This window comes from Gorilla gorilla, chromosome 5 (assembly GCF_029281585.2).
Source record: "Gorilla gorilla gorilla isolate KB3781 chromosome 5, NHGRI_mGorGor1-v2.1_pri, whole genome shotgun sequence".
Taxonomy (NCBI): Eukaryota; Metazoa; Chordata; class Mammalia; order Primates; family Hominidae; genus Gorilla; species Gorilla gorilla.
In genome coordinates, this window is record NC_073229.2 from 69636736 (window position 1) to 69662291 (window position 25556).

The 25556-nt window shown below is 38.5% G+C and overlaps 1 protein-coding gene across 1 annotated transcript in view; it reads right to left on the reverse strand.

Moving 5' to 3' along the window:
* The window catches only part of PKHD1 (PKHD1 ciliary IPT domain containing fibrocystin/polyductin), a 460859-nt gene that overhangs the window by 227408 nt on the left and 207895 nt on the right, over nucleotides 1–25556 (reverse strand). Inside the window, exons 46-48 of the mRNA XM_031012474.3 lie at nucleotides 21657–21792; nucleotides 19014–19260; nucleotides 7045–7222 (exon numbers count right to left, since the gene is read on the reverse strand). Of these exons, the coding sequence (XP_030868334.2) occupies nucleotides 7045–7222; nucleotides 19014–19260; nucleotides 21657–21792 (561 nt within the window). The remainder of the gene's footprint in view (nucleotides 1–7044; nucleotides 7223–19013; nucleotides 19261–21656; nucleotides 21793–25556) is intronic.

A 25556-nucleotide genomic window follows, 5' to 3' on the forward strand; every position in this document is an offset into this window, starting at 1 on the left:
ATTCCACTGGATTGCTGTTTAAAAATATGGGAAAATGTACCCACTTTCCTCGTGGCCATTTTTTTTTTTTTTTTTAGTTTTTTTTTATTTCTTTTGAAAAAAAAAAAAAAACAGGATACAGTTGCAGAACGTGCAGGTTTGTTACACAGGTATACGTGTGCCATGGTGGTTTGCTGCACCTATTGACCCATCCTCTAAGTTCCCTCCCCTCACCTCCTACCCCCAAACAGGCCCTGGTGAGTGTTGTTCCCCTCTCTGTGTCCATGTGTTCTCAATGTTCAACTCCCACTTATGAGTGAGAACATGCGGTGTTTCGTTTTCTATTCCTGTGTTAGTTTGCTAACGATTATGGCTTCTAGCTTCATCCATGTCCCTGAAAAGGACATGATCTCATTCCTTTTTATGGCTGCGTAGTATTCCATGATATGTATGTACCACATTTTCTTTATCCAGTCTATCATTGATGGGCATTTTCCATGTCTTTGCTATTGTAAATAGTGTGGCAATAAACATACATGTGCATGTGTCTTTACAGTAGAATAATTTATAATCCTTTGGGTACATACCCTGTAATGGGATTGCTGGGTCAAATGGTATTTCTGGTTCTAGGTCCTTGAGGAATTGCCATACTCTCTTCCACAATGGTTGAACTAATTTACATTCCCACCAACAGCGTAAAAGCATTCCTATTTCTCCACAGCCTCACCAGCTTCCATTGTTTCCTGACTTTTTAATAATTGCCATTCTGACTGGCATGAGATGGTATCTCATAGTGGTTTTGATGTGCATTTCTCTGATGATCAGTGATGTTGAGCTTTTTTTCATGTTTGTTGGCCGCGTAAATGTCTTCTTTTGAGAAATGTCTGTTCATATCCTTTGCCCACTTTTTGATGGGGTTGTTTGTCTTTTTCTTGTAAATATGTTTAAGTTCCTTGTAAATTCTGGATATTAGACTTCTGTCAGATGGGTAGATTGCAGAAATATTCTCCCATTCTGTAGGTTGCTTGTTCAATCTGATGATAGTTTCTTTTGCTGTGCAGAAGCTCTTTAGTTTAATTAGATCCCATTTGTCAATTTTTGCTTTTGTTGCAATTGCTTTTGGCATTTTCGTCATGAAGCCTTTGCCTATGCCTATGTCCTGGATGGTATTGCCTAGGTTTTCTTCTAGGGTTTTTATGGTTTTGAATTTTTCATGTAAGTCTTTAATCCATCTTGAGTTAATTTTTGTATAACATGTAAGGAAGAGGTTCAGTTTCAGTTTTCTGCATATGGCTAGCCAGTTTTCCCAGCACCATTTACTGAATAAGAGATCCTTTCCCCATTGCTTGTTTTTATGAGGTTTGTCGACGATCTGATGGTCGTAGATGTGTTGTGTTATTTCTGAAGTCTCTGTTCTGCTCCATCGGTCTATGTCTGTTTTGGTACCAGTACCATGCTGTTTTGGTTACTGTAGACTTGCAGTATACTTTGAAGTCAGGTAGCATGATGCCTCCAGCTTTGTTCTTTTGCTTAGGATTGTCTTGGCTATACAGGGTCTTCTTTGATTCCATGTGAAATTTAAAATGTTTTTTTCTAATTCTGTGAAGAATGTCAGTGGTAGTTTGATGGGAATAGCATTGAATCTATAAATTACTTTGGGCAGTATAGCCATTTTCACGACATTGATTCTTCCTATCCATGAGCGTGGAATGTTTTTCCATTTGTTTGTGTCCTCTCTTATTTCCTTGAGCAGTGGTTTGTAGTTCTCCTTGAAGAGGTCCTTCGCACTGCTTGTTAGCTGTATACATAGGTATTTTATTCTCTTTGTAGCGATTGTGAATAGGAGTTCATTCATGATTTGGCTCTCTGCTTGCCTATTGTTGGTGTAAAGGAATGCTTGTGATTTTTGAACATTCATTTTGTATCCTGAGACTTTGAAGCTGAAGTTGCTTATCAGTTCAAGAAATTTTTCGACTGAGATAATGGGGTTTTCTAAGTATAAAATCATGTCATCTGCAAAGAGAGACAACTTGACTTCCTCTCTTCCTATTTCAATGCCCTTTATTTCTTTCTCTTGCCTGATTACCCGGCCAGAACTTCCAATACTATGTTGAATAAGACTGGTGAGACAGGGCATCCTTGTCTTGTACTGGTTTTCAAAGGGAATGCTTCTAGCTTTGGCCCATTCAATATGACATTTGTTGTGGGTTGGTCACAAATAGCTCTTATTATTTTGAGATATGTTCCATCAATACCTAGCTTATTGAGAGTTTTTAACATGAAGGGATGTTGAATTTTATCAAAGGCCCTTTCTGCATCTATTGAAAAAAATCAAGTGGTTTTTGTCTTTGGTTCTGTTTATGTGACGGATTACGTTTATTGATTTGTGTATGTTGAACCAGCCTTGCATCCCAGGGATGAAGCCGACTTGATAATGGTGGATAAGTTTTTTGATGTGTTGCTGGATTTGGTTTGCCAGTATTTTATTGAGGATTTTCACATTGATGTTCATCAGGGATATTGGCCTGAAATTTTCTTTTTTTATTGTGTCTCTTCCCAGTTTTGGTATCAGAATGATGCTGGCTTCATAAAATGAGTTAAGGAGGAGTCCCTCCTTTTCAATTGTTTGGAATAGTTTCAGAAGGAATGGTACCAGTTCCTCTTTGTACCTCTGGTAGAATTCAGCTGTGAATCCATCTAGTCCTGGGCTTTTTTTGGTTGTAGGCTATTAATTAGGCTATTAATTACTGCCTCAATTTCAAGGCTTGTTATTGGTCTATTCAGGGATTCAGCTTCTTCCTGGATTAGTCTTGGTAGGGTGTATGCATCCAGGAATTTATCCATTTCTCCTAGATTTTCTAGTTTATTTGCATAGACATGTTTATAGTATTCTCTGATGGTAGTTTGTATTTCTGTGGGGTCAGTGGTGATATCCCTTTTATCATTTTTTATTGTTTCTATTTGACTCTTTTCTCTTCTTTGTTAATCTAGCTAGCAGTCTATCTATTTTGTTAATTTTTTCAAAAAACCAGCTCCTGGATTCGTTGATTTTTTTGGAGGGTTTTTTGTGTCTATATCTCCTTCAATTCTTCTCTGATCTTAGTTATTTCCTGTCTTCTGCTAGCTTTTGGATTAGTTTGCTCTTGACTCTCTAGCTCTTTTAATTGTGATGTTAGGGTATCGATTTGAGATCTTTCTAGCTTTCTGATGTGGGCATTTAGTGCTATAAATTTCCCTCTTAACACTACTTTAGCTGTGTCCCAGAGATTCTGATACATTTTCTCTTTGTTCTCATTGGTTTCAAAGAACTTCTTTCTGTCTTAATTTCATTATTTACCCAGGAGTCATTCAGGAGCAGATTGTTCAATTTCCATGAAATTTTGTGGTTTTGAGTGAGTTTCTTAATCCTGAGTTATAATTTGATTGTACTGTGGTCTGAGAGACTGTTTGTTATTATTTCAGTTATTTTGCATTTGCTGAGGAATGTTTTACTTCCAATTATGTGGTCGATTTTAGATTAAGTGCCATGTGGCTCTGAGAAGAATGTATATTCTGTTGATTTGGGATAGAGAGTTCTGCAGACGTCTACTAGGTCCACTCGATCCAGAGCTGAGTTCAAGTCCTGAATATCCTTGTTAATTTTCTGTCTCATTGATCTGTCTAATACTGACAGTGGGGTATTAAAGTCTCCCACTATTATTGTGTGGGAGTCTAAGGCTCTTTGTAGGTCTCTAAGAACTTGTTTTATCAATCTGGGTGCTCCTGTATTGGGGGCATGTATATTTAGATAGTTAGCGTTTCTTTTCTTGTTGCATTGTTCCCTTTACCATTATGTAATACCCTTCTTTGTCTTTTTTGATCATTGTTGGTTTAAAGTCTGTTTTATCAGAGACTAGGATTGCAAACCCTGTTTTTTTTTCTTTCCATTTGCTTGGTAAGTTTTCCTCCATCCCTTTATTTTGAGCCTGTGTGTGTCTTTGCACATAAGATGGGTCTCCTGAATACAGCACACTGATGGGTGCCTGACTCCTTATCCAATTTGCCAATCTGTGTCTTTTAATTGGGGCATTTAGCCCATTTACATTTAAGGTTAGTATTGTTATGTGTGAATTTGATCCTGTCATCTTGATATAATTTAGTTATTTTGCACACTAGTCAATGCAGTTTCTTTGTAGTGTCATTGGTCTTTATATTTTGGTGTGTTTTTATAGTGGCTGGTACCGGTTTTTCCTTTCCACATTTAGTGCTTCTTTCAGGAGCTCTTGCAGGGCAGGTCTGGTGGTAACGAAATCCCTCAGGATTTGCTTATCTGGAAAAGATTTTATTTTTCTTTTGCTTGTGAAACTTAGTTTGGCTGGATATGAAATTCTGGGTTGAAAATTCTTTTCTTTAAGAATGTTGAATATTGGCCTCCAATCTCCACTGGCTTATAGAGTTTCTCCTGAGAAGTCTGCTGTTAGTCTGATGGGCTTCCCTTTGTAGGTGACCTGGCCTTTATCTCTGGCTGCCTTTAACAGTTTTTCCTTCATTTTGACCTTGGACAATCTGATAATTATATGTTGGTCTTCTCATGGAGTTGGGGTTGGTCTTCTCATGGAGTATCTTAATGGTGTTCTCTGTATTTCCTGAATTTGCATGTTGGCCTGTCTTGCTAGGTTGGGGAAGTTCTCCTGAATAATATCCTGAAGTGTGTTTTCCAGCTTTTTTCCATTCTCCCTGTCTCCTTCTGGTACTCCAATCAATCATAGGTTCAGTCTTTTTATGAAATCCCATATTTCTTGGAGACCCTGTTCATTCCTTTACATTCTTTTTTCTTGTCTGCATGTCTTATTTCAGTGAGGTGGTCTTCAAACTCTGATATCCTTTCTTTTACTTGGTCAATTCGGCTGTTGATACTTGTGTGTGCTTCACAAAATTCTCATGCTGTGTTTTTTGGCTCCATCAGGTCGTTTATATTCCTCTCTAAACTGGATATTCTAGTTAGCAATTCCTCTAACTTTTTATCAAGGTTCTTAGCCTCTTTGCATTAGGTTAGAGCATGCTCCTTTCACTCATTATAGTTTTTTATTACCCATCTTCTGAAGCCTACGTCTCTCAGTTCATCCATTTGATCCTCCATCCAGTTCTGTGCCCTTGATGGAGAAACGTTGTGATCATTTGGAGGAGAAGAGACACTCTGGCCTTTTTGGTTTTCAGCATTTTCTCGTTGATTCTTTTTCATCCTTTTGAGCTTGTCTAGTTTTGGTCTTTGAGGCTGTTGACCCTTGGATAGGATTTTTGTGGGGGCCTTTTTGTTGTTTTTGTTGTTGTTGATGCTGTTGTTGTCGCTTTCTGCTTGTTTGTTTTTCTTTCAGGTCCCTCTTCTGTTGGGCTGCTGCAGTTTGCTGGGGGTTCACTTCAGGCCCTATTCATCTGATTTGCTCCCATGCGTGGAGATGTCACTCAAGGAGGCTGGAGTGCAGCAAAGATGGGTGTCTGTTCCTTCTGGGACCTCTGACCTCGAGGGGCACCAACCTGATGCCAGTAGGATCGCTCCTGTATAGGGTGTCTGACAATCTCTGTTGGAGGGTCTCACCCAGTTTGGTGGCATGAGGAGCAGGACCCGTTCAACAAAGTACTTTGTCCCTTGGTGGAGAGGGTGTGTTTCACTGGGGGGAAACCCACTCGTCTGGGCTGCCGGGATTCCTCAGAACTATCAGGAGGACAGGCCAAGTCTGCTGGTCCACGGAGACTGCAGCTACCCCCTCCCCCCGGGGCTCAGACCCAGAGAGATATGAATTCTGTCCCTGAGCCTCTGGCTGGAGTTATTGGAGATCCTGCGGGGAAGCCCTGCCCACTGAGGAAGGATGGGTCAGATTTAGGCCCAAAGTGGCACTCTGGCTGCAGACAGCCACAACTGGTATGTTGGGCTGTGGGGACAAGTCTTGGGACAAAGCCATCCAGCCTCCCTGGCTCCAACAGGGAGAAAACGCATCCTAGAGCTATAGAAATGGGTGCTGCCTTTCCCCCATCCACAGAGCTTAGCGTGTTAGGCAGTTGCAAGTCCCAGTGCTGGCTGCTGCCTCTCCTGAGCTCCAAACTGGGAGCTCAAATGGCTTAGACAGCAGGCAGCTGCAGCCAGTGCTGGTCGCCCCTCTCCCCGGGAGTTTGGTAGGCTTAAGCAGATTCCAGCTGAGAGGCTGTAAGAATCTGCTTAGGGCGCTAGGCCCCGTTGGTGGTGTGGGTTCGCGAGTGGGATCTTCCGACCCATGGGTTGCACAATTTCGTGGAAAAAGCAGTTTCCCCGGCTGCGTAGCGGCTCACTCACCGCCTCCCTTGGCTGTGGGGGACGGAGTTCCTTTTCCCCGTGTGGCTCTCAGGTGGGCCACCGCACCACACTGCTCTTCCTTCTCTCTGTGGGTCACGCCAGCCTTCTAGTCAATTTTGATAAGAGAACCTGGATACCTTGGTTGCCGATGAAGGCTTCACATGCTTATTATGTTTTTGTTTTGTTTTTTCGATGGTAACCTCCGAACGTGTCTGTTTCTAGTAAGCCATCTTGCCACATGGCCATTTCTATCTTCACTGCTGTTATTTGTCTCCCTTAACCCAATCCAGCCTGGGGACTCATACTGACTTCGATTGGCAAGTTAATCTTTGACCACAAGGTGGCAGTATGCAACGTATAAATGCTTTGGTAAGGCATTTTCTCTGGCTACAAACACTCCTCTCTAGGGTAAATTGGCTATTAACCAATAAGTTTTAAAGAAATGCAATTCTATAAGATGTGTAGAGGTTGTTTCTCATTGTATTAATAAATTTAAATTTTCAGGCGGAACCATTCTGCATTCACAATAACACATAAATAGATTCTAAAATTTTCAAGTTTAAAAAGCAACCAAATCTCATATTTAGCTTATATTCATCTGGCCAAAATACTATTGAAGTTTTCTTTATCTGCATCAGAATATGCCAAGACTTTCAATAACGAGATAACCTGCTCCTCTTTCAACCCATTATCTCAAACAAAGAAAGATAAGAACAAATGAGAATGCAGCATACCAACTAATGGATTCCTTGGGTTACCTGCAGAGATCTGTTGATCCAAAGGTTCTCAGATTGCAATGAGTAGGTCTCGTGGTCCAAGAGCAGAGCCATCCAGCCATGAGGGTTAGACAATGTATCACGTACATAATTGACAGTGGTTGTTTTATTTCTGCTGTCAGTCATGGTTAAATCATAAGAAACTTCAGGAGTATTCGCTCTAGGGTGATTTTAAAAGGAAAAAAAAAATGGGTTGCAAGATTATTTGCTCATTCTGAATCCAATACATTCCTCTTTCATCAATTGCAATCATCTTTCCATTCTCTCCACATATGTCTTAGGCCCTCTTTAGTTGTATGTCTAGGGAGGTTTTAGCAGTCACTGTGTGAGTGAAAACAACCCAGTGGGAAGTTGCCATTGGATCATTTGCAAATTACAATGTCCTGGTGAACTGGAGGTGGTGACTCTCAGGTTTTTTGTTTTGTTTGTTTTTTGTTTTTTTCCTTGAGACGGAGTTTCGCTCTTGTTGCCCATGCTGGAGTGCAATGCGCAGTCTCAGCTCACAGCAACCTCCACCACTAATAAATGTCACATTAATGATTTTGTATGAACCAAGACTATATACTACGATTTTAACAAAGAAATGTCTATGGCCAGAATTTTGCCTTGGACCAGATTTATCAACAGCAAAACACATTATTATTGGTAATTGGATATTCACATGAGGAACAATTGACAGAGGCCTGGGACCTGACACGCCTAGGTGCTGAGACTCTCAGAAGTCCTGCTCAAAATGCCCAGCAGGAGTGGCTTCAGCATCCTTCTCTAGAATGATGAGGTAACCTGCTCCTCTCCTGCAGCCTTGTGTAATGCCTAGTACTCACTGCTATTACAGTACCTATGTGTTCTTGGCTTTGCCTTTTTAAAAACATAGATTATAAGATCCATAAGTTAGAGGTGTTTTCCCCTTTCTTATTGGTATCCTCTGCCCTGGCACAGGGCCCAGCACACAATGGCACCAAAATCATGTTTGTTATATGAATGAACAATGCATAGATGAGATCTTCCAAAAGCAGCCAGTGACATTTTCTAATGTATATAAAGTTCTATATATAGAACGTATAAAAACGTTCAGAAGAACTGCATTTTACCAAATGAGGAGACTGAGGCAGGGTAGAGCAAAAGCAATATGTGAGTATCACAAAGTAGAACTAGAAATTTGTGAATCCAGTTACCCAACTTATTCTATACAGCCATCCCAGAAAATGATTTTTAAGACTTCATTAAAACATAAGTAGATTTAGCCAATGATTAGACCCCAAAAGAGAGTCAAAGTGGACCTAAACAAATAAAGCAAAATCCAAAAAAAAAAAAAAAATCAATACACATTATGACTGTTCTTCCTCCTTTGGTTTAGTTTTCATGAGAATCTTTAACTGTGGCATTTTACCGCAGGCAGATAATTAAATTCTCAAAGTAAGGGAAATGAGTCAAAAGAGGACATTGGGTTTTCACAGTGAGATGGGGCATGAGTATATCTAAAGCCAATTTATAAGCCCGTGGAATAATTCAAAAGGAACTTTTTTTAAGTGTTGCACACTTGGGCACTGGAACAAATGGGTAACAACTGAAATTTAGATTGGCACTCAGTAGGTGTGTAAACCTGGGCAAATTTCAGCACCTATTTAACCTTTAGATTCATTTCTTTTTAAAATGGAGGCAACAATAGAATAGATCTCATATAGGTACTATGAAACATAAAGATAATCTACATAAAGCACTCACCAAGGCCAATAACATCTACTTAGGTCTCATTTAAGAACCTCAAATATGCCAGATTTACCATTCTGCACTACTTATTTGAATGCCTAGAGGTTTATTCAGGATATTCGGTCATTTAAAAATGTACCGAAAACCCTTCCATGGTACAGATCATTGACCCTGGCAATGTAGCACTTGACACATATTTCTTGCAAGATTAAATGTATTTGTTTCACCCATGAACTAATGAAATGAAAGGGATGAAAAATGCTCAGGGCATTTGGGAATGAAAGAACTATTCTTTTTTCAGATTTCCCTATGCAACATTAACTGAACCTTTAGAAATCTTGTGAGGAGGGGAAAATGTCTTCCTTTCTTTAGGTTTTAGATACTTAGGTTTGTTGTCCACCCTTCCCCACCCACCTCTTCAGGATTTAAATTGGAACTAATGGACAATTCTCAACCTATATTCTTAGAATCAGAATGAACACAAAGATCATCTGTTCTAATTTCCAATCCAGTGCAGGAATTCCCACCATATTTCATCCCTCCCCTTCTTTCAGTTATGGGGTGTTCACATCTTCGAATAGAAAACATTCCATATATGGAATTTAGTTTTAAATTGTAATCTTTAGAAAAGCTTTAGAATGTTAAATTTCCCTTCTTAGAATTTCTAGCCATTTGCGCTCAGTCATCATGGCTCTCTCTTCCCCTGATGGAAACCATGAGTCCCATAATTCCAGGATATTGTCCAGGAACAATTTGGCCCAACTATATTTAGCAAATAAAAATAAGCTTTGGGGACATAAGTGTAAAACAAATATGATAAGAAGAGGTAAGTTCGAACGAAGAAATGTCAAAATTGGCTACAGTAGGTACTGTGGTCAGTAAATAAAACACACTAGAAATATCTAAATTTCCTCAAGTACAGGGAATGATTATAAGTGTTTCAGGTTCCAAAAGTATATCCTTCCAGTTTTTACTGAGACATATGGGCTTGGATTTATTTAAATAAATTGTGTGATTTATTTAAATCACAAGACCTAAATCCAAGAGAGACTAATTGATAAATCAGAATTTTTAGTTAATGATTGACCATAAGAAATAAAAGTGCCTTTCATATAGTGGGAGTTTAACAAATATTTTCTGACTGAATAAACAAGTGTTATACGCATCAGAACACTCCAGCTGGTTATGCAGTAACATTTCTCCCCAACTTGGAAGTCTACCTAGAAAATCACATGAGGGTCAAGAGATTTCCTGCAAACTTATTTTCAAAAGAAATCAGCAGTTGGGGGATCCTAAGTTATTAGAGCTTGATACAATCAACCCCATATCAGTAGGATATTTGCCAAGAGGACAAACATAGTCAGTGGTCAGAAAACCTCTCCTGGGCACACACAAGCAATGTGCACTAATAACGGTCTCTGGTCTAGGAAAATGCTATGATTTCCTTGAAAACTCATATTTCTGCAATCCTAGTCAAGTGCTGTCAATTAAACCACTTTTTAAAAATAGTTTTAACTACAAACCAAAAGATCTCTGTTCAAAAGCATCCATCTGTTCACATTTAATTCCTCCTGCCTCACCTATCTTCTCATGCATACCACGTTGATCATTAAAAAAAATTACCTCGGCCAGGAGCGGTGGCTCATGCCTGTAATCCCAGCACTTTGGGACTCCGAGGCGGGTGGATCATGAGATCAGGAGATCGAGACCATCCTGGCTAACACGGTGAAACCCCGTCTGTACTAAAAATACAAAAAATTAGCCGGGCGTGGCAGCATGCGCCTGTAGTCCCAGCTACTCGGGAGGCTGAGGCAGGAGAATGGCGTGAACCTGGGAGGCGGAGCCTGTAGTGAGCAGAGATCGCACCACTGCACTCCAGCCTGGGCAACAGAGCGAGACTCTGTCTCAAAAAAAAAAAAAAAAAAAATTACCTCAATATGTGATAGTATAATCAATTGGGTAGATATTTCCAGAAATATTTTTTAATTCCAGCAATGTGGTCCCAAGAATTCCCCTGGTCACCTTGACTGGACTTAATTACTCGTCAAATTTCAATTAACACCACATTTACAGACCAATTTTTAGGATGTAATTTCCCCTGACTCAGTTTCTGTAGATTACAATTTCAATTATTGAAGGAAGCATTTTTCAGATAATCTCCCCAGTTTCTGAAGGCCCATACAAATGTGGTCCCTCTTCAAATAGTGTCAAACTGCTAAATGCTAGCAATAATTTAGTTCTGTTTGTCTTTGGAAACATTGCACCTTCCTTTGGAGGTTCTTCTCCTTCTAGTCAGAATCCAATAGTCTGATGCAAACTCCTTGGCCAACCAGAGACATACCATAGCACACTGTGATCCTAAATTACTTTCTTATTTCTCCTTCATGCACTGCTCATTCTCTCAGAGCCTTGAGTCTATCAAGCTCCCCTCACCCATCTCAATCAAGGTTTATTAGGGATGCAATTTCATAGGCACTCATGTGCAGCACCAGCTTTCTGTAGTGCAATACAGGTAGAGAAGGAGGTTATCATATATACTACACTTTTATCACAGCTGGTAGTAGAGAGGGTCATATGGTAAGCATTCAGATATGCTTTCCACTCTGAAAAGCAACTCAAAAAGCAAAAGACCCATCTCCCATCAGGCAAGATGGCTTGTACTGACCATCACCAGGGCCCAAAAATTCAGTCAGGTCATCTCCTGTCCTCCTAGGCCAAATGCCAGAATTGACCATGGAGGGGTCTCCTGAAAAGCACCAAAAGAACATCAAGAGTCAAAAAAACACCATGAAGAGAACTTACCAACAATAATTACTACAATTTTCACTTGCCCTAAATAGCCACCAATTTCCCCATGCCCTAAATAGCCACCAATCTCCCACTCTTTACTGTTAATGAAGCAAAGGAGCACAAAAGTATTTCTAATTTGGAGGAGCCAAGGGAGTCTGCATGGGCCATTAGCAGCAGAGAGCTTCATTACTAGGGGAAGAAGTCTCTCCCTGAACTTCTCATGGCTTTATGTGCAAGAAATCAGGAGGCAACCAGTCCATTTTAAATGTTAACCCTTACCTCTGCATCAGCAACAGCTCCTCCTGTCTATGATCAAAAAGACAAAAGGGCTATAAGCCTTACATGTTGTTTTTCTTTTCTGTGGGCTGCCTTAATGTTTGTTCTTTTTTATTTTATTTTTTATTTTATTATTATTATTATTTGAGATGGAGTTTCACTCTTGTTGCCCAGGCTGGAGCGCAGTGGCATGATCTCGGCTCACTGCAACCTCTGCCTCTCGGGTTCAAGCAATTCTCCTGCCTCAGACTCCTGAGTAGCTGGGATTACGGGCACCCACCACCACATCCAGCTAATTTTTTATATTTTTAGTACAGATGGGGTTTCACCATGTTGGCCAGGCTGGTCTCGAACTCCTGACCTCAGGTGATCCACCCGCCTCAGCCTCCCAAAGTGCTGAGATTACAGGCGTGAGCCACCATGCCTGGCCCAAACCTGTTTTTAATTCAGGGAAATGTTCCATTAGAAATATAACACTATCACTTGGTAAAACTTCCTGGTCAAAGTACCAATTTACCATACTAGTTACTTAAAGAGTTATGTAACTTAGTGCCCATGTACTGTGAAGAACTGTTGAATCCCACAAAGGATTTGTTAGGCAATCAATAATACCAATGAGAGCAGATATTAACTCCCTGGTTTTTGTTTACCATTAGCTTACTTTTCCTGAGGGTCCATATCTGTGTATTAAAGACAAGCATTGCACTGAGCTCTAAATGCTCTTGATTTGGAACAGTTGTGAAATAAATCCTCTGTAATTATCCATCTCCTAAGCCAGACACACCACAATACCTAACCTCAAATGGTGTTGCAAACATCTTCTGAGTATTTGTGCTTGTTGATGTCACTCTCATCTTTTACTGCACAAAGGGGAAGAAAAATCAAAACTGTGAGCACAGCCAACAAATTTCTGTGGCATGGTTTTGCATGAGCATCCTTTAAAAATACACCATGCTCATAACAATCCTTGTCACAGCACCGCTATTCTATCTGCTAACCTGCCACCATTCAGTAATATTTCATTATCATTGTATCATTAAGTTTTTCCATCCACAGCCTTATGGATTCAGAAACACTTAAATATTTCTCCTCTAAGGAAGTATCTACAGTTTTTGCAACATAGTTATCTGCTGTTATATTAGGACAATACTTTTTGCCCATTCTATCTTAATATATGAAGAAAAGCAGTAGATGTCCATTATCCTACTTTAGGTGACCATATACCATTGCATCTCTACTTTTGATCTGCTGAGTCCAATTGGAATGGCTATTTGAGAACATGAGAACACTGTCATTGAAGCTATGCAACCAGAAGGTAGACAGGTGGACAACTGCTTGTCAGGGATATTGAAAAATATTTTATCCAGCAGGTAGGAAGTTAGACTAAGAAGCTTGTCCTCCCATATATATATATGCATACCAGAGCTGTGATGGGGATGACTGACACTGGCTGGCAGAAGCCCATCATTGACCCTTCTTCCCAACTTCATGTTCAGTGCTTTTAGGTTGGAAGCTTAAAATAAGTCATGTGAGAGTATTTTCACCATAGAATTAGGCAAATGAAATAAACCAGAGCTTTTTATTCTGGAGAGCTAGTTGTTAAACATTTACCAGCATACCACTGCAACCTTTTATTATTCATAAAACTTAATAACCATGTAATATTGTTGATGATATTCCTCAGTTTGGGGTCCATTGTGATTTTTAGATCTTTTTCTACTTTAATTCTGTAACCTTTGCTGCCAAGAAAAGATAATACATCTTTGAATTTTCTTGTCTCACAGGGTTGTTTTTTAAGGACTGAAAAGGTACCATTAGTGATGCCATGCCTATTTATCCCTAGGAAGGAAAGTCAAGCGATTATTAGAGGAAAAGCTAGGCCAAAATTTCCATTTGAACTCTTCTTTATTTTTGCATTCACAGAGGCGGGGGTGACTCGTACTTTGAACATTGACACCTTAAAAGTGGTTACATAGGTAAAACTGAACGCAAGCACTACAGGAGAGGATATTAAGCAAGATCTAAGAATCAAGGTGATCAACAAGAACATTAACCTTTTATTTTCCAGGAGAGGTGGGAAGGAAGAAACAGAAGGTACTGGGGCACGATGAATCAAAGTCTACGCCCTGAATGACCTCAGGTTCTACAACCACCTGGGAGGTTTTGCTGGGTCAGTACAATGTCATATGATTACTACAAATTATTCCCTATTTTTCAGGAATTGGATTAAGTTACATTACCTAATTCCCTTGCCAGGCATTTGTTTCTCAGAAACAAAAAATTCTGCAGTAACCTATTCAATTAGTATTATGCCTATGCGTTGTTTTGTAAATCACAAATGTAAAATAGATATTCTTTAAAGAGTACCTACTACAGGTCAAGCAATGACCCTGAGGGATAAATACCATTATACCCATTTTAGTGATGAAAGAACTGAAACAAAAAGAGGTAAAGTAACTTATGCAAAGAAATATACCTAGGAAGTAGAGGGGATATGACTTGTACCCACAAAGGATTGTTAATTACTTCTCTATTCTTCAGTCTGAAAACTAATTTCAAACATGTACTGTATATATGTCTTAACTATTTTATGTACGTCCTGTAAAAACTCAGAAGGACTGGTCAGCCAACCTACAAAATCTTGCAAGCTCTTCTAATCTCCCTCACACTCAATACAGCCAAAAATTTGAAGACAGAATCAAGGTCTGATCTGTTGATATCTCAATGAGTCTACAACAAGTGAAGAAGTTATACATTGCTGTAAACAACAATGACAAAAATTTTCGAGAAAATAATTACAAGGGTTGAGCTTACATCCTCTCTATCACAGTTTTATGTATCTATTCCACCAGGACAAGAAAACAATTACAAATAAAGGCAAACTGAAGATTGAATGGGGGTAGAGTGGGGTTGGATAGAGAAGGAATCAGCAATTAGAATAAATCCTCCAGTCAAATGATTGCCCCAGGAAAGTAAAAGCCCAGAGAAGATTATGAAAGAAGATTCTTAAATACTAGATATTCCTAGGAATTTTAGAAGACTGGAGATAGCATTTTACTCCTGGGTCTTCTGAAGAAAAGCCAAATGCTGCGGACTCCTCATGAACATGTCCTAGGAGAGAAATAGACAATAAGGACACTAAAGGAAGATTTGGGGGCAGTCCACTATTTTTTATTTATATTTTTTTACTCAACACCAATTTTGTTGAGTTGCTATGTGTTAAACAGATTTTGGGGCATCATAATACAAAGAAAATCCCTATTTGCCCTCCTTGCCATCTATAAGGAGAGACGGACAATTTAGAAAGCTATGCAGGTGCTATAAGTACTGATTAGAGCAAGTATAAAGAGCTAGCACACAACAGAGATATCAAAACCTGCGCAGCATGCTCAGGGAAGCCTAGCAGAGAAAATGACCTCTATGCTGAGTTCATGGAAGCTGAACATTATGAATTGAAGAGCACAAATAAGTTGAATGTGGCTAAGGGACAGAATGCAGGAAAGGTAGAGCAGAGTGCCGAGAGATAATGCTGGAACCCAAAGCAGACAGCAGGACACGGAAGCTCCATGACACATTAGGAATGTCAGACTTTCCTTGGAAAGCACTGAGAATTCTTTAAAAGTTTCACGCAAGGGAATGGATGGCAAGATCAGATCTGCATTTAGAAAGTTCAGAGATTGAAACACCGAAAAATGGCAAGCTAAGCGGCTGTTGTGGTTCTACAGGTGAAAAAGTAATGGTAGCCCAGACTGGAGAAGGATTTGGGGAAGGAGAGAAGTAGAAAGACTCAAAAGGGATTTCTTAAGGAGGAAAATTGAGCTGATAGGTGATTAGTGTGGGAAATAAGGTACAAAGATGAGTCAAGGATGACTCCATGTTTCAGGTTTAGACCAGCATTTGCCTCAGTGGGATTCTGAGCACCCAGAGAGAAACAGGTCTACAGAAAAAAATCATAAATCCCATTTTGGCAAGTTGAGTTTTAGAGTAGCCACACCAAAAAGCTCAAAATAAACAAGTTAAATTAATTTTAGTAATATATTTAGCCCAATCTATCCAAAATATTATTTCAACATGATCAATATAAACAAATTATTGAGATATTTTACATTCTTTTTTTTATATTAAGTCTTATCTATATGGTGGGTAATTCACTCTTATGGCACATCACAATTTGGACTAGGGAGATCTAAAAAGAGCACACAAAATCCTACTGATAATATTGTACTTGTTTCATGTAATTATTTCTATACAGAAAAAAAAAATGTTTACCTAAAGTTTGGGATAGATAAATCCAAGAACTATGTGGGACATTTTATAATTATGGGACCCTGGAGAAAAACTGTCACTGGCATGTATTTCTGATATGAGGTCCTGACTTACATTGGCAGAACTAACACTACCCCTGTCTCACCAGGAACACTGAGGTTCATAGGGGGAAGCTGGTAGAAACAGAAGCTGGGAAAGGAACGCTATCCAGAATACCTGCGGCTTCTACAGAAAGCATGTTTTTAGAGCTGATGAGAGAAAACAATGTAAGCAGCACTCATGCAGATCAAGCATGCTGTCATTTTAACAAAACATAAACTAGACTCTGCCTTGTAGAGTGGCAGTTTTTTCTTCACCCAAATATTAAATAGTGTGGCCAACTTCAAATATTTAAATACTTCTGTCATCCCAACTGTTGGCTTTGAGTCATAGGAACCAACAAAGTAGGAAGTGCCACAAAGGTAAGCACCGTCAGATTTAAGGCAGTGAGGGACAGGAACAGAAGGTTGCCAATGTCAAACAAATAACTTATAGTGAAAATGGACCAGAGAGGGGGCCTACCAAGGAAGAACTCACACTCCAAGAGCTTGGTTCTTAGCAGAACAGAAAGAGGATGTCTTGTTTATGCAGCTATGTAAAGCCTCACTCCCTGCCCTCTCTGGACCTCTTACTGAGGGAGGGAGTTAAGGGTTGAAAGTGAAGACAGCAGGGTGCTTATGCCATATTAGATCTCCATCAACATGCAACCCCAAAAGATCATGACTGTGAGAGCTTTGTAAATCAACTCTTAGGGTGCTTGCCCCAGGGCAAATAGCACAACAAATTAATCCTTTCTCCATGAAATGCAGCAAAGTTTGCATCTACGCTGAATTCAAATTGCTCATTAGATCTGACATGTTCCTAATGAGGTTATAATGCTTTGGGACAAAGATCAAGCCACTGAGCACAAATAGCTAGGGATAGAATCATAGATAAAATTAGAAGGACCTTAGAGGAGTGCCTCTCAGACTTTAATACCAATCACCTGGGCATTGTAATGCAGGACATCTGGGGCCCAGCCTGAGATTCTGCATTTCTAAAAAAAAATCCCTGGTGCTGCTGCTGCTGGTCCATGGAAAACACTTTGAGCAGCAAGACCTTAGAGATCATCTAATTCAGTTGCCTCTCCTAGAAGTGAGCACATCAGGGCCAAGAGATTTATAACTGGAAGCATGCTGAGACTTCCAGGTGACTAATTAGGGTCAGTTGAGTATTTGTCCATAGACCTGTGAGTCAACCTGAAAATTTTAAATAGATTCTAAGGAGTAGAGTGACCAATCAGCCTAGATGACTGAGGAAGTTTCCAGAACACGGAATTTGCCTTTTTAAAACAAGAAAAAATCCAGGAAAACCAGGATAAGTTTTTCATCCTGCTAGACCCTTTTGAATCTACTTAGAACACAGTATCAGTATTACATTTTTCTTGACCTTGTCAGTCCCCAAGTGGTGGGATCATGACCTGCTGCCAAGGCAAGCACCTTAATATCCTGTCCCAAAGATCTCAAAGAGCAAATGCTCAAACAAGTTTCAGGCACTACAGAGCCTTCTAACATCACATTGACAAGTGCCTCTCCAAGAGACAGCCTACCAGTAGATCTCAAAGTAAAGCATGATAAAGGACTATCAAGAACACGCAGAAATAAATATTATAGAAGCATATAATGTTCCTTTTAAGTACACAAATCTATTTTCCTCATTTGATAAAATGCATGTAAGAAATAAATCACTAATTTTTATAACTCTCAAAACGCTCATTTAAAACATCCTTGGTAAAAACACTAAAATAATAAAAATCAGGCTGCATCCCTGAGAATGAAGAAAAAGTCATGCTCTGTACAATCAAAATGATTAGAAATAAAAATATATCCCTACATATTATTATTTTACTCACTGGAATTGGGCTCATTAACGTTAGGTAGAATAATGAATGTCTAGAAAGCAAAAATGAAAAATTTCCAGACTATTCAGTGCTACCAGTGCATTGCTAAGGCTTCTAAAACAGAATGCCAAAGTACTGATTCCATATGCATTCAAAATACAGAGTTAGTGCAATCCTAACCACAATGATTCTCACTCCCTGGAGTTTACTTGTTCAAGTAAGAGGCCAGTGAGGTCTGACTGAATTGCTTGACTTAATATTCATGGAGTTAGGACACTTAAGACAAAGGAAGAAAATAAGTGTGGCTAAATATATACAATGCATTTGGAATAAGTAAAAGACAGAACCCTAGACATTCAGCAATCATTACCTGGAAATTAAAGAGGGCAGGAGCAATCCTATTATGCATTATAAACAGCCCCGCTGCTGACTTAATGGTAGTTTGAGTAGCATAACCAAGGAGTCCTTGTTCCAATATTAATAGGAAATGTATTGTAGGAATCCAATAGTTCATGAAATTAACAAGGAAAATGAACTGGAGTGAAGCAACCTTGCAAGTAATAGGAGGCATCAGCAATTGCTTCCCCGGAGCATACTGAACACTTAAAAAGAGCTTGGGAAGAGTACATGTATATAAATGAGAATGGACATTATTAGAATTTTTTAATAATACTTTTAATTTAAATATATTTCAAACTCTCTGTTGGTTGTAAGTCTTTCTAAGAAGAAGTTATTAGCCCAAAATGTCAATGAGAGGTCACAAGCCATGAGATCTGGTCCAAAGATATGGCAAGTTAGCTGCCATTTGAGTCAGCTTAAAACTACCATACACTCACGATTCAGCAGCTGTCAAAATTATTCCCATTTCACTTCTTTAGAGCTAAATACTTCAAATAATCTAGAAAACAATTTCCCTTCTATAAGCCTCGACAACCAGAATAACAGATGCATGCCCATCGGCAAGCTAAAAAGTATAGTTAATTCCACTTACAAACCAATAGACATACGATGAAAAAGAACACCTCCTCCACAGGCACTGCCATGGACAACCCGACCAAAGCTTGAATTGACCAAACAAGAAGCTGAAAGGGTTTCCATAGAAGCAAGAATGTGACTTCTGTTTTTCCCAGACAGAGACCCATCCAAGTCTTCCAAAACTGCTGCATGAGGAAATGGAAATGCCACTAAGTTTGAAGAGTTTGTAAACTTCAACTGGCTGGTCTTCACAGTAAATCCACCTATAAATTGGAAAACAGAAAGATTATTACACAATGGCACAAATAGCAACTAAATTCACTGGAGTGATGGTCTTAGGATTTAAATTGCATATTTATCTAGTTTTACAATTCACCTATTCATGCAAGAAAAAAAAGTGTTTTCTGTGGGTGTTTTACAGTGAGTGTTTACTGTCTACCAAGCTCTGGTGTGCTAGAGATACTAAGAGGTATAACTGCAGCATTGGCCCTACCTTCATGCAGTCTATAGCCCACATTGTAGGGCAGTGATTTTTCTATCATGGTTGATTTTACCTTCCAAGACACATGGCACTATTTTCAATCATTTTTGGCTGTCACAATTGGGGAGCTGGCAGTGCTACTGGCAGCTAGTAGGTAGAAACCAGAGATGCTGCTAAATATCCTACAATGCACAGGACAATCCCCACAACAAAGAATTATCTCACCCAAAATGCCAATAGTGCCAAGGGTAAGAAACTCTGGTCTAGTGGGAAATAGAAGCAGAAAACATTAATTTATTAATTACTAAGCACCAAAGATGCTATGGTTTAGTCTTCCAATCTTTCAGCTTTCATTCCTCTGTGGTGAGTCTAACCCCTCCAATACCTCTTACTATAAGGTTTATTTAAACATTTACTTTCAAAAGCAAACTCAATTAATCACTTGGGCAAATAGTATTAGTAATACACTTTCTAAGTATTAGCTGTAGGGCCACACTTCTTGGCAGTCTTTCCCCAACACCACTGCCATGTGACTCATTGGTACTATCAGTCCAACTGCCTAGAAGGAAAGTATGGCAGTGATCTTCTAATTCACACACCCATGTAATTAAAGGAAGAAAACTAAGTACACATCTCCCAGTACACATACTACCATACCATAATATATTATGTACATTATAAAATATACAAAAAAGAAAATAAAATGAAAAAGATACAAATAGAGGCTCTAATGTTTTCATTCTGCAGCCCAATAGAGTACATGCAGTGAATTAATTCATACATGAAAGGCTACACAATTGCACCTCTTGCAACTTCTGTATTTCATTTAATACCACAAACCACCTGCAGCTCTACATTTCAGTCATACTGGACTTCTTTGTGATTTCCCAAGAACAACTTACTTCTTGGATTCTATTTTTTGTGTGTATACTGTTCCTAGAAATTCTTCCTTGCATATACCTTCTTGCAAACTTCTATTCACCTTCCTAAACCCTACTCAAGAATAACCTCTATGAGCTCTTGCCTGACCCCCTTCCTCGGCCCCTTCACTGACTTTGTTGAGTCCTCTGTTACTGCGTTCATCATGCTCTCTTACAATAATGGGCTTGGACATTTATTTTAGTGCCTAGATCAAGAGTTCCTGGAGGACAGAAACTATGTGTTTTTTTATATTTGTACCCCCTAGGTCCTTAAGCAGAGCCTGAAATAGATTGTATTTAAGCAAATGAAGAGAGGGGTTAGCCAATACTATTCAGTGAAAAGGGATTAGAGTTCATAGGAGTAGTGTGATTTTTTTTCACTGTCTCATGAATGATATGAAATAGTCAAGATATTAAAGAATTGAGGAATTGCGATTGCAAGCACTTGTTATGAGGCATTTTTATTTCTATTATTATTTCTACAATCCTAAACTCAGATGCCACCCAAATAAAAACAATCTTTCATTCTGCCTACATAGGAAAAAAAAGTAAAGTGGAGACTTGTTGATTATTCATTTAATTAAAAAAACAAACAATTATCTAAATTGGTGATTCAAACCACAAGAGCATATTTACTTAAATTACTTGGTTTGGCTGTTTACGATGATCAAATCAACTAGATTACTCTCTACCTCTTTCACCTTGGCCCATGAGTCCTCCAAGTTATTTCTTACCACCTCTGAGATGTGGTTAAAAAGTGAGCAAGAACTCCTATGTTTCCCTTTGTGCGTACATCAAGCCCTGGACTGTTGAAAACATTAACTACCTGAACTTTGGCTCTTTCAGGAAAGGCTGTATGCATGTTAGTTTATACCAGATATCTACCCATCTAACTCCATTCTTTCATTTAATCAATCAACTGCCTACTAGGCATCTGGCTCTGTGCTAGCTACTAATAATTAAAACTCTGAGCAAGAAATACATGATCTCTGCCTTTATGAAGGTTAGAGTCCAGCAGAGACATAGGACCATAATGATAGAATGTGATAGGCACCATAATAGGAGGAGGACAGGGAGCTGCAGAAGCTGTACTGGGAGAACCTCCAGGATGTCTTTTAGGAGATTTAAGCAACAGTTTCTACTGATGCAATCTTATAACTGAAAGAGATAATGATTCACAAAGTATTTGCCACTATTTATAATACTGACTTGAATATTGGCCTTATTTATCATCTGTTCTGTCTATTCAAATAATTACCTTGTCCTTGGGAACAATCTGAACAGGTTCTAATGGCCACACAGTTGATGAGATCAAAATTAACAAAGGTTGTGTTAGACACCATCAGTTCCCATCTTTTAGGAGTTTTAATCCCAGATGACATACACAGACTTCCCTGTGATTTAAAAGAAAAAAAGATGAAAGCAAAATAAGAAAACTGGACACATGAAATACAATTCATAATGCATGAATAAAAACAAAGATAAAAAAGTGAGCTATTGACTAAGAGAAAATATTTACCAATCACACATATGACAAAGGACCTATATCCAGAATATAGAAAGAACTCTCAGGTTTCAACAGCAAGAAAACAGACAACGCAATTCAAAAATCAGGGAAAAAAAACCTTCAAAAGATAACCCAGAAAAGAAAATATACAGATAGCAAATAAGCACAGAAAAAAAATGTTCAACATCATTATTCACTAGGGAAATGCAAATTAAGATCACACTAAAATATACTATGCACCTATTGAATGGATAAATAAAAATACAGTGACAATAGTAAGTGCTGATGAGGATGAGAAAGAATTAAAACTCTCCTGTTTCTAGTGGAATGCAAAATGAGACGGCCACTGTGGAAAACTTTGGCAGTTTCTTATAAAGTTAAATATGCCCTTATCATATGACCTAGCAATTCAACTCCTAGGTATTTACCTTGGAGAAATGAAAACTTACATTTATATAAAAACCTGACACAAATGTTCATAACAGTTCCATTTATAATCACCAAATCTGGAAACAAGTCAAGTGCACCTCAATAAATGAATGGATTAACAAACTGCATTACATCTATCTAATGGAATACTATTCGTCAATAATAAGGAACGTAATATTGATATGTGCAACAAGTTAGATGAATCCCAATGGCATTCAGGAGTGAAGGAAGCCAGTCTCAAAAGGTTACATACTATATGACTCCATTTATATGGCTGTTGAAAAGGCAAAACTATAGTGACAGAGAATATATTAGTGATTGCCAGTGGTTTAAAGCAAGAGGAGGCTGTGGCTACAAAGATGGAGCAAGGAACTGGGGTGGATGCAACTGTTCTGTGTCTTGATTGTCGTCGTGGTTGTTACACAAATGTGTACATGTGTTAAAGCTCATAGAACTGTACATCAAAAAGTCAGTTTTGCTGTATATTAATATATTTTAAAAACTTTAACAAAAAGTCTGAAAAGAAAGAAACAATGTGTTTTCATGATTTTCCACAAAATCTCTTTGACGAACACTATCCAATCAAGCTGCTAGTGCCTCACTGTTCCATTGTTAAAAATAGTCTTACATTTGAGGATTACCAGAATTTTTTCAATCACTCCCAACATGAAAAATGATGAAACAATAAACAAATAGCAGAAAAGAAACCCAGTGGACACAAAGCTAGTCTAGAAATCAGAAGAAAACAAAAACTATAATTAATGGCCTTGGAGAAATAAGTATATTATATCCATGAAACAAATAGAAGCCTAAAATATTATTTTTAGAAAAAAAAGGAAATAGGAAAGTAGAAAAAAAGAAATTCAATATCATAGAAAGTAGAACAAAAAGACAAAGAGATGGAAAATCAGTAAGAACATTAAGATGAGAAAAACATTCCAGGAGGCCCAATATTTAAATAATCATAGCTTTAAGGAAAAGAGGAAAACATAGGGGAAAGAATTATCAAAGAAATAATTGAAGAAAACTGTCCAGAAGGAAAGGATATAATTTTCCAGACTGAAAAGTCCCACTCAGTATCCAGCACAATGTTTAGAAAAAAGAGCCACAGCAAAGTGCATCATATTGAAATTGCAAAACACCAGGGACAAGGACAAGTTCCTAAGAGCTTTCAGAGAGAAAAAAAATAAGTTACGTACAAAAATCCTGGAATCTGAGTATTTTTTTTTTTTTTTTGAGACAGAGTCTCACTCTGTTGCACAGTCTGCAGTGCAGTGGCATGATCTCGGCTCACTGCAACCTCTGCTTCCTGGGTTGAAGTGATTCTCCTACTTCAGCCTCCCGAGTAGCTGGGACTACAAGTGCATGCCACCACATCTGGCTAATTTTTGTACTTTTAGCAGAGACAGGGTTTTGCCATGTTGGCCAGGCAGGTCTCGAACCCCTGACCTCAGGTGATCTGCACACCTCGGCCTCCCAAACTGCTGGGATTACAGGTGTGAGCCACCGAATCTGAGTATCTTAAAACTATTCAGCCTCAAGACCAGAAGGAGCTACAAGATGATGGAATATTGCCTTCAAAATTTCAATGCAAAATGAACTTCAACCTGGTATCCTATAACCAACAATCTACTAATAAAGGGGTCTCCATATATAGCTCAGAACTTTCACCTTCCATCGTTTCCTTTTTTTTTTTTTTTTTTTTCAGAGAGTTACCTTAGGGTATGTTCAAACAAAATGAGGAATTAAGCCAGAAAAGAAGATGATGTACGAATCAGAAACAAGAGTTCCAATACTAGACAGACATGAAGGAAATCTCCAGGATAATGTTCAAGGGAGATTCTAAGACAGAGCTTTGAAACCCTTCTTATACATTGCTGGTGTAAGCATAAACTCTGGATTGTTGCTTGGCATTATCCACTAAAGTTACACGATGATCCAGCAATTTTACAACTTGGCTTATATTCAACAGAAATGCATGCACATGAAGACCAGAAGGCATATAGAATAATGCTTATAGCATTATTATTTGTAAATAACCAAACTTACAAATGATGAAAACAACCAGGTACAATAAGTTACATGCTTTATGATTCCATTTACACAAACTTAAAAAACAGGAGAAATTAATCTATATCGATAGAAGGCTGAATAGTGCTTGCCCTTTGGCTAGGGCGTGCAGAGTGGGGTTGAATGGGGGGACAAGAAGAGGCTTTAGAGGAGCTGATAATGTTCATTTATTTATTATTAGTTTTTATTTTTTAGAGACAGGATCTTGCTCTGGCAATGTTCTATTTCTTGTTCTCAGTCGTATACATACACATGGTTGGTTTGCTTTGTAAAAATCCACTGAGCTATTCCCCCGTGATTTGTGCAAATTTCTCCATAAATGTTATATTTCCATGAAACATTTACCTTAAAAAGTAGGACAAATACTAGAGAAAGGTAACATAGAAGATGAGACGGTAAGGAAAGAAGCTAAAGGAGTTTAATGTCCTTGCATTACTTATGTAAAGTTTAACAGTGCTGATGTAATTTAGACTTTGTTAAGACAAGCAGGCACATTAAAAACTTAAGGCCAATAGCTAAAATAATCATAACAGAATGGATAACTTTCAAATGAGTGAATATAAAAAGATAATATGCAACACAAGACAAATCAAAATAGAAAAGAAGAAAAAAACAGAAACCAAAAACGGATTGCAAATTGAAAGTGCAAAATAAGATGGTAGAAATAAATGCAAATATATGGGAGACATCAGCATGTGGAAGGTAATTGAAACCACTAGAGAAAATGAGATTTCTCCCAGGGAGAGCTAGCATATTGAGAAGAAAAGGGGTCCTACAACAGAATTTAGGGAAACGAAAAGATGAAAGGTCTAAATTGAAGAAGACAAATCCACAAGTGAAAATGGGAAATCACCCCTAGAGAAATAGGAGGAAGAATGAAGCAACTCCATCAGCATCTGTCTGAATACGGTATTTTTTAAAGTAGCATCATCTGCTCAAATTAATTACAATAACAACGAAGACAGCCATCCTACAGATACTTCGATAAGTAGGGTGACCGTAATTTAAATTAAAATTAGACATTTTTTTAGTGTGAAAGGGTATGTTAATTAGACAGAATGCTGGGACAATAGGTATAAACAAACTACGCACCCAACCTAGGATATATCGTCATGCTATATAGCACGTGTCTTTCTTGTATATTTAAGTCAT